Source organism: Arachis hypogaea, chromosome 4, assembly GCF_003086295.3.
Source record: "Arachis hypogaea cultivar Tifrunner chromosome 4, arahy.Tifrunner.gnm2.J5K5, whole genome shotgun sequence".
NCBI lineage: Eukaryota > Viridiplantae > Streptophyta > Magnoliopsida > Fabales > Fabaceae > Arachis > Arachis hypogaea.
In genome coordinates this window covers 3,533,301-3,542,833 of record NC_092039.1, presented here as the reverse complement: position 1 = coordinate 3,542,833, position 9,533 = coordinate 3,533,301, and the positions used below count along the sequence as shown (strand labels likewise).

General features: G+C 29.1%; 2 protein-coding genes across 5 annotated transcripts; both read left to right on the top strand.

Moving 5' to 3' along the window:
- The first annotated feature begins 345 nt into the window (after nt 1-345).
- LOC112795802 (receptor-like cytosolic serine/threonine-protein kinase RBK2) lies at nt 346-3,505 on the top strand. 2 transcript variants are annotated; one of them, XM_072233842.1, is made up of 8 exons: nt 346-488; nt 835-959; nt 1,081-1,461; nt 1,533-1,784; nt 1,859-2,013; nt 2,524-2,603; nt 2,705-2,836; nt 2,920-3,505. In XM_072233842.1, exons 1-8 carry the CDS (start codon nt 445-447, stop codon nt 2,933-2,935), a joined length of 1,185 nt encoding a protein of 394 aa, XP_072089943.1. In that variant the 5' UTR covers nt 346-444; the 3' UTR covers nt 2,936-3,505. The 2 variants fall into 2 exon arrangements, with proteins under 2 accessions (XP_072089943.1, XP_025693750.1); XM_025837965.3 differs by having other exon boundaries at nt 2,705-2,840.
- A 608-nt stretch (nt 3,506-4,113) lies between these two features.
- LOC112795803 (prolyl 4-hydroxylase 2) lies at nt 4,114-6,366 on the top strand. Of its 3 annotated transcripts, none has more exons than XM_025837967.3 (6): nt 4,114-4,288; nt 4,366-4,528; nt 4,628-4,655; nt 4,980-5,158; nt 5,240-5,315; nt 6,047-6,366. In XM_025837967.3, the coding sequence occupies exons 1-6, from the start codon at nt 4,167-4,169 to the stop codon at nt 6,199-6,201; spliced, it is 723 nt and encodes a 240-aa protein (XP_025693752.1). In that variant the 5' UTR covers nt 4,114-4,166; the 3' UTR covers nt 6,202-6,366. The 3 variants fall into 3 exon arrangements, with proteins under 3 accessions (XP_025693752.1, XP_025693753.1, XP_025693751.1); XM_025837968.3 differs by having other exon boundaries at nt 4,115-4,288; nt 4,598-4,655; nt 5,240-5,329; nt 6,047-6,285; XM_025837966.3 differs by having other exon boundaries at nt 4,117-4,288; nt 4,598-4,655.
- The last annotated feature ends 3,167 nt before the right edge of the window (nt 6,367-9,533 follow it).

The window sequence follows — 9,533 nt, the reverse complement described above, 5'->3', positions numbered from 1 at the left end:
CTTTTAATTTCCTCCTAATATTAATAATAATAATAATTACGCATGTTCCAAAATCCACACAGCTAACTATTAAACTAGACCATTTTTTGTACAAACTTGTTTTATTTATTTTACTGAAAATTTTATTATGCCAATACAAGTGAATTATTATTCTTATTATTATTATTTTGTTGTTGAAAAACTAGAAAAAGAACAACTAATTTTGCTTGCGATGAGAGAAGAGAACGATGAACAACCATACACAAAAAATGGGGCGACATTTTGGGAACAAAAATAGGCGATGTTTTTAGTAATTAGGATTATCGTGTATGATGGATGACTTAGACAAGAAAATGTGTTTGGAATCCACTTCTCTTTTGTTTTCATTTTCATCTCTGTCTCTTATCTCTGTATTTTGTCCTTAATACCCCTGGCTTCTGCTCCTCCTCCTCCTCAGCCGCCACCATGACTCTTAGCCATGAGCGGCGGGAATCACATCCTTCGCCGAGGTATCATCATCCTCATTTTGTTTTTGTTATTGTTCCCTTGCATGCATGCATATTATCACGTGAAGATTATAATCAATAATTATTAGATAATTTAACATATTTAACTTCAGATAACTCTAGATTTTAACGATCATTTTTAATATTAAAACGTGAGATAATTTAACAAAATTTGTACTATATTAATGCATCTAATTCAAAGTTTTGAACCACATGTTATAATGTCTCATTGATATTTTATCATATACGGTTCATTAAACTTTGTTTATAGCTTGGAGTTGTTTGTCTATTGTGTCACGTTTATTTGTTCTTGTTTGAATGCTGACAAAGAAGATCATGTTTTGCATAGCAATGGCATCCACAGCCACAACAGCAACGGCAGTTTCGAGAAAAAGCCAACATTTGCAAAGCATTCTATTTCAATAAGATCAAGAAGACATAAACCCGGTTTCTCTGATTCCTTTTCAAGCATTGGTAAAAAAAAAAAAAAAAAACAGAAACACTTTCTTTCTTTTTTATGTTCTTCTTGGTTATGACATGATAATGGTTTCTTTCCTTTGCTACTACTATTGTGGTAATAATGGTGATAAACCAGACTTGAATGGATTAGACACCGAAGAAGGTGGTGGTGGAGGATGTTTAACAGATTACTCTACAAGCAGTGTAGGATCAAGAACACCTTCATCTTCAAGAGCAAGCACTTCTGATTCTGAGGCTCTACCAGGAAGTGGTGGTTCCAATGCTAACAACCAATGGCGTGGTTTCTTCAAGCTTCTCAAGAAAGGCTCACAGATGCCATTTCAACCATTTCACCCTCTTAAGAAGAATGTTCCTAAGTTAACTAGAAGGAAGAGTAAGAGGGTTAGAGAGGATCTCATTCCTTCTTCTTTTGACTCTGAGTTTGCCAACTTCAAATCTTCATGGAAGAATTTCACTCTCTCTGAACTCCAGGCTGCAACTGATGACTTCAGCCATGGTATGATTGTGTTCTTTTTCATGCTAGTTTACTCGTTAAATCGGAAATGAAATGATTGTTGTTATTGGCAGATAATGTGATTGGGGAGGGAGGGTATGCAGAGGTATACTTAGGAAAATTGGAAGATGGAAACTTTGTTGCCATAAAGAAGCTCACAAGAGGGAACCAAGAAGAAATGACTGCAGATTTTTTGTCTGAGCTTGGAATCATAGTTCATGTGGACCATCCAAACATTGCTAGATTGATTGGATATGGTGTTGAAGGTGGAATGTTCCTTGTTCTTCAGCTCTCTCCACATGGCAGCTTATCATCCATACTTTATGGTATGCACTATATATGCATCTTTATTTATTACAACTTAACATTTTTGGTTTCTTACTACTTTGTTCATCATCAGGGCCTAGAGAGAAGCTCAATTGGAGTCTCAGATTTAAGATTATTTTGGGAACTGCCGAGGGACTTTGCTATCTTCATGAGGGATGTCAAAGAAGAATCATTCACAAGGATATCAAGGCTTCTAATATTCTTCTCTCTGAGACTTTTGAGCCTCAGGTCGAACATCAAAAATCATCACTATGGTAGTGTTTGTTTTGAGGTACTAGACAGAGATTGGAAGATTGAGACTCAGTATCATGTTTATTGGTTCAAAGACTAGTATTAAAATTTTGTCTTTGTCTCCAAAATTTCAGTATTTCAGTACCTCAAAAAAGTGAGAACACATGGGACTAAAATTTAAAAAATAGAGATTGAAACTTTAATAACATTTTATATCTAAAATACTTTCATTTCAATTAATTAATTCCAATTTTACCCTTTGTACAAATTAAATTAGAATTTTATTCTTGTTTCAATTTCTGTCTCCCACTTTGCACCAAACAGAATACTGAACTTTATTTCAATATCTGTCTCTTAATCTTTATCTCTCAGTCTCAGTCTTTCCGTCTCTGTCTCTTTACCAAATGCTACCTATGTATTTGTGTATAAATATATGTGTGTGTTTTTAACTTCAGAATTTCTTATGCTTCTATAATCTTAATTTTGTTCCTCTGATTGAATCCCCAGATATCTGATTTTGGCCTAGCAAAGTGGTTACCTGACCAATGGACTCACCATACTGTTTCCAAAGTAGAAGGCACATTCGGGTCTATACATTTATAACATCTTAACAAGTTTCTTAGTATATTCTTTGTAGATAGTACTGTACTTAACCCTTTGATTCTGATTTGATTGTTGTCACTAACAGGTACCTTCCCCCTGAATTCTTCATGCATGGAATAGTAGATGAGAAAACTGATGTATATGCTTATGGTGTGCTATTATTGGAGCTAATCACTGGAAGACAAGCTTTGGATAGCTCACAAAAAAGTCTTATCATGTGGGTATGTAATTGTCCAAATAAGTGAATATAACTCCTGCAGTTAAATGATTCGACTAAATTGTCATCTAATAACATTGCAGGCAAAGCCTTTGTTAATTGCAAACAACATAAAAGAGCTTGTTGATCCAGTTCTTGAAGACAATTATGATGAAGAGCAGATGGACCTAGTGATCTTAACAGCATCTCAGTGTGTAGAACAATCGTCGGCTCAACGGCCTCTTATGAGTGAGGTGCTACAAATATTAAGAGGGGATGAAGAGAGCTTGAAGTGCATGAAAGAAAGACAAAAGTCAAAAATTCAAAGAACATACTCTGAAGAACTGTTAGATGCAAATGAATACAATTCAACTAAGTATTTGAGTGAGAGTCAGAGCCAAAGAGCACGCCATATGGAGTTTATTCTAAGCAGTAACTCACCCACACAAGAAACGGAACAAAATTGATTATATAGTTTAGAGAAAAGTTTATGTTAGCCACTATTATTGTGAATTCAAACGTGCCTTTATTAATGTAAACCATTAATTAGTAGTTCTTCAATTGTATTAAATTAATGTAATTATTTTTATAATTCTGTATGATGAAAATATGTTGCCGTGAATCATACATTGTGCAATTTATTATGTATTTTTTTTAATTCTTGAATTAGTAAGATAAACTTTTAACCTCTTTCCGATGATTCTAAGTCTAAATCTAAATTAAAAAAAAAAAGGTTTTTTGAAAATTAAATATTTATAAAGGAATTATCAATGAAAAAAGGAGTATAGAACATAAGATGCATTTCAAATTAAAATATCCTATTTTTGAAAACTGAATTGAGTCTTAGGCGAGCTTTAATTTATTCAGAAATTCAGAATGAAACTCTCTTGGACCTCAATTTGACTCTCAAACTTAATTTTCTAAAAGTTGATTTTCACTTAATAAATGTTCGGTTTAATCAATTGTCACACACGAAAAAAGTTAGGAGGCAAGCACTTTTATTAAAATTTTGCTAATACTTAACCAATAAAAGAAAAAAAAAAGTGAGTAATCTCATATATCTCACGCTATTAAAAATTTTAATAATAACTAATTAATGCCTACAAATTACAAAATCTGCTCGCCCCTAACATTTCTTATATAAAAAATCATATCCATGGCTCTTAATTAGCTTTGGAAGTTATCGGCTACTATGTCTTTTGATTCAACCTTTGAACCATTTTAGCAAAATTCTATAATGTTTTATCATATTTGTTTCTCTACTTATCTAATTGGTGTAGTAGTTTAGATCATTGATGAGGAATATAAAAAGACATGGCATGCAATGCAAGAAGAAAAAGCATAGGCCAAAATGAGTAGTAGTAAGGTTAGGTGTTTAATATTATTAGCGTTAATAATCATGATTATTATGAACCATTGCTATGCCAGCATTATTGACCCTTCTAGGGTCAAAAGTATTTCATGGAAGCCAAGGTTTCTCCCATAACTCTACTTATCTTAATGCTTAATTATTTATTTATATTATTATAATTAGAATTATTGAAATGCAGAGCATTCATGTATGAAGGTTTCTTGACCCAAGTAGAATGCCAGCACTTGATTTCCATAGCAAAACCAAACCTCACAAGATCCGCTGTTTCTGATTTAGCCACTGGAATGTCTCACCTTTCTGCTCATAGAACAAGCCATGGCATGTTCATTCCCAGGAACAATGTAAATGTTACTATTTTATGTTATATATACACCTTGTTTTTCAAAATTAATTATATATTATATGTATAGGATCCTATTGTTGGTGGTATTGAAGAAAAGATTTCAGCATGGACATTCCTTCCAAAAGGTATATAGAATAAATTACCATTTGTACCCATAAAAAATATAGACGTTAATAAATATACCCATATAAGAATAAAACGACAATTATAACTACGGAAGATGGCTTTTGTGTACTAAAAGTACCCAGACGTTGGTTACATAATTAGTCTGTTAGGATACTCTTGGCACACGAGAGCCATGCTTATAATTGTCATTTTATTCTTATATAGATACAATTGTCATTTTATCTTTGATAAATATAAATGGTAATTTATTCCGTATATATAATATAATCATTTTGGCTAATTATTATTTGACTTAATTATAGAATTTATTGTTGAATTTTCAGAAAATGGAGAAGCCATACAAGTATTAAGATATGAAGGTGGTGAGGGGTATGAAGCACACTTTGATTTCTTTCAAGATAAGTTTCATATTCAAGCAAAGTCTGGAAACAGAATCGCCACGGTTCTCATGTATCTTAATGATGTCATCCAAGGGGGTGAAACACTTTTCCCTCTTGCTCAGGTTTAATTTAATTTATCTTCTAACAATAATATAATTAATTTAATTTAGTGTTTCTAATTTTGATTTTCACTTTGGTTATAGGATTATCTATTGCATAATGGAGCTTCTAAAACAAGTTATAATTACTCTACTGAATGTGCCAAACGAGGATTAGCAGGTGATTATTCAAAGGTGAAAATTAAAGTGCAGTTAATTTTATATGAAATTGATAGTTGAGAATCGTTAAATAATTTGACAGATTTGGCTAAATTGTCATCTAACGACTCTTAATTATTAACTCCACATGCAGTTAACTGAGTTTATTTCCACCTTATTAAAATCAACAATTAACGCGTATTAGATATTAAACTTGAAGATAACTTTAAACATTATATTAGGGCTCTCAAACAGGCTAGTTTTGTCTATTTAGGTTCAGTCTGTTAAACTCGTGGGTTAAATGGGTTGACCCGTTTAAACTCTCTTTATTATCGAGTCAGAATTTTCTAGTCCGGACCGTTTATGGTCAGTCCAAGAGATTAAACGGATCAACCCGTTTATCATTTAATTTTATTTTTTAAAAAATATTTTGACAAAAAATATAATTTTTGGATCAAAAACTTTTAAAAATAATATTTTTTGTTGGTGTGTCAGATTTTCGGGTCAAATCAAAAAAAATATTGATTGAAGTACTGCTTATTTTAGAAAAATAAAAAAAAATAAACGGGCTACCTGTTTAGCCCGCAGTTAGCCCATTTAACCCGTTATTTTTTGAAATTAATCAAGTTCAGTCCATTTAATCCAAATTTTAAACAAGTTTAATTTTCAATGCAAAGTCGTCCATTTAAATAGATAAACAGGCTGGCTTAATAAGTTTAGCCTATTTTAACTGCCTACATTATATGTATATAGTGAAACCAAGAAGAGGGGATGCAATTGTTTTCTTTGGAATCCATGTAAATGGAAGTGTAGATGGAAGGAGCCTCCATGAAGCATGCCCTGTGATCAAAGGTCTGAAATGGTCAGCTGTTAAGTGGATTCGTATGTATCCAATTCATGCCATCTGATCTAAATCCAAAAACTTATTACTATCAAAACTAAACTTGTTAATTAGACTTAAAAATAATGTTAATTGTTCTGAGCTTCCATAATCGACTATGTCTATTCTGTATACACTTTTCATGTAATTCTATGTTTAATTAATAGTTAAAAAATTAAATGAAATTAGCATACTTTGATGTTTTAATCATAACAATCGATGTAATATTTTCTTTACTAAAATTTATTCAATAAAATTGTTTCTCTCGTTTCATAACCCTCTATAGTTATATACTTAATTTAAAAATTCAGAAGTGCATTTAAAAATAATTATTTTTTACTTATCACATGAATCATCACTCAAAAAAATATATATAATTGTATGATTTATAAAAAAACCTCATAGGAAATTAATATTAAAAATATTATGTATAGAAAAAAAATCAACTTTTATATACTTGCCTATATTTATATATTATTTTATATATTTATGTATATTTAGAATTTCTAAATTTATTTTATACAAATAATTTATTTGATAGTTAATTTTTATATACATATATGATAATATATGATAATGTAAAGGATAAAAAATTCAAATAAGTCAGGCTGAGAAACATATTACCCAAATCAGTCAAAATGATATTTTTTTCAGCATTCAACCAAAGATCACTTTAATGTAATTCGAATCAATATAATTCAAACTATAATTGCAAGTAATTCGAATCAACTAGCTTCGAATTAAGAGCATAGAAATTTGCATGTAATTCGAATCAAATTCTCTCGAATTACAATAGCATAATTCGAATCAAATCGATTCGAATTAGTAGGGGAAAACGAGTTAAACATAATTCGATATATGTCGATTCGAATTAGTAAAAAAAATAAATCAAACCTTAAAGTCTTTTTTTTATAGTTGCTAACATGGATAGTCCAACGCTGTGTCCCTGTCCCATATACTAATATACCTTCCATTAATTTGAATAATAAAACCTATTTTGAACAAAATAATAATAATAATAATAATAATAATAATAATAATAATAATAATAATAATAATAATAATAATAATGAGATTTTTTTAAAATATTAATGAGTTATCAATTTGAATTTCATACAATACACTTTTGTCCATTTTTAATAGTTCATAAATAGTTTTTAATAAGCATAAGTACTATAAGTGTGTTTGGTAGAACAGCTTTTAAAAATTAAAAAAAAATATAATAAACATATTTATAACGAAGAATAATATTTTTTTTCAAATTTTAGAGACCAATAATTTAAATATTTATTTGATTTACTCTCTATATTAATATAAATAGAGTTATCATTAGTCAAGAATAAAACTTGTACTGATACGTTTATTACCCATTTATATATATTGACTCACTTATACAAATTACAAAAAATAAAACACATATCTCAAGTAAAATTATATGAAGATTGTATTAGAATTTGTGAAGGTTAGGTTGAGAAATTAGAAATATACGAGGATTCCAATGGCAACATAATGACAGGAAATATGTGTGGAAAAATAAATGAAATATATTTTTAATTGTTTTGTATGGAATAAAATATTTTCTTTAATTTCTAAATTATTAATGACTATGTAGAGTACTTTATTTAAAATTTGAGTACCTAAGTCATTAGAACATTACAAATTTTTATAGTACTCCTAACATTTTTTAAGCCACTTTTTAAAATTGTTTTGCATAGAATAAAATATTTTTTGTAGTATAATTTAAATAAATTTATTAAAAAAATTATTAAAAAATATTTATGAGCTATTAAAATTGGACAAAAGTGTATTATATGGAATTCGAATTGATAGCTTATTAATATTTTAAAAAAATCTCGTCATTATTATTATTATTATTATTATTATTATTATTATTATTATTATTATTATTATTATTTTGTTCAAAATAAGTTTTATTATTCAAACTAATGGAAGGTATATCAGTATATGGGACAGGGATACAGCGTTGGGCTATCCATGTTAGCAACTATAAGAAAAAGACTTTTAAGGTTTGATTTATTTTTCTTACTAATTCGAATCGACATATATCAAATTATGTTTAACTCGTTTTTCCCTACTAATTCGAATCGATTTGATTCGAATTATGCTATTGTAATTCGAGAGAACTTGATTCGAATTACATGCAAATTTCTATGCTCTTAATTCGAAACTAGTTGATTCAAATTACTTGCAATAGTAGTTCGAATTATATTGATTCGAATTACGTTAAAGTGATTTTTAGTTAAATGCTGAAAAAATTTTCATTTTGGTTAATTTAAGTAATATGTTTCTCAGCCTAGCTTATTTGGGTTTTTTACCCTATTAAAAATTAAAAATAAAATAATGGCATTAAAGACGAAGAGGAAAAGAATTGGAAAAGACAAAATTGTCATAGTATAATATAATAGTGGCATATTAGGAGAAAAATACAAAAACAAATGGTGAATATAATGGAGACTTGGAAAAGGAGACTAGGAGAGAGCAAATTGGTGTGGGGTTCAACTAAATTAAGCTTCCAAGTGTAACTCTAATGGAGAGAGGGTAACCCCATTAAAAGAAAAGAATAATGAATGAATGAATGAACGAAGAAGAATGGTGTCAAATCATGGAGGGAATTGGAATGATGTGATGCCTCTATGTTTTGTGGTCCTTCACTTCCTTCCATACACATTCATGCTCATTCTAAATATTTTGTTTCGGTGAATATTATAGTGCCTAAAAATGGTGCATATTTATCAAAAAATATTAAAATTTAATATTTAATTTAAAAAATATAAAAATAAATAATTTTTAAAAAATTAAAATTTATTATAAAAAATAAGTTAGACAAAATTTAAATACCAAACACAGTTAGATACCATAAAATTGACCTTTTGTTTTTCACATTTTTATAAAAGAATGATTAGAATTCCTCTCTCACTTTCCTTGTGTTTAGAGATTGCTACTTCACATGAAGTGCATTGAATCTACATTAGGAAAACACTTAGTGTTAGAGTTTTATACTTCTATTTAACACCATATTAGCAATCAAATATCAGAAATTCAACTAACCTAATTCCATAGGAATAACTTCAATTTGGACAAGTCACCAAAAAAAATAAAGTCACCAAAAAAAACTTCAATTTGGTGGATGGAGATGAGAGATTGGATTTTGTAGTGCTACTTCTGATCAAGGTCTTTGACTACCAGTCTCTATCAATATTTTCTTAGAATAGATGCTGTTTTTTCATAATATTGATTATTGAAGTCTATCTTTGATCATCTTAATAGTCTTTCCGTCTATTATTAATATAGAAAGACATTTTAATTTTGATAAATATAAGTTATTTTTAAAAAATATTC

Coding starts and splice junctions, on each gene's coding strand:
- LOC112795802 (XM_025837965.3), top strand. CDS start 445: ATGACTCTTAGCCATGAGCGGCGGGAATCACATCCTTCGCCGAG. Junction 1,462..1,532: donor AACTGATGACTTCAGCCATG/GTATGATTGTGT, acceptor TGTTATTGGCAG/ATAATGTGATTGGGGAGGGA. Junction 2,841..2,919: donor AAAAAAGTCTTATCATGTGG/GTATGTAATTGT, acceptor ATAACATTGCAG/GCAAAGCCTTTGTTAATTGC.
- LOC112795803 (XM_025837966.3), top strand. CDS start 4,167: ATGAGTAGTAGTAAGGTTAGGTGTTTAATATTATTAGCGTTAATAATC. Junction 4,289..4,365: donor AGTATTTCATGGAAGCCAAG/GTTTCTCCCATA, acceptor ATTGAAATGCAG/AGCATTCATGTATGAAGGTT. Junction 4,656..4,979: donor ATGGACATTCCTTCCAAAAG/GTATATAGAATA, acceptor TTGAATTTTCAG/AAAATGGAGAAGCCATACAA.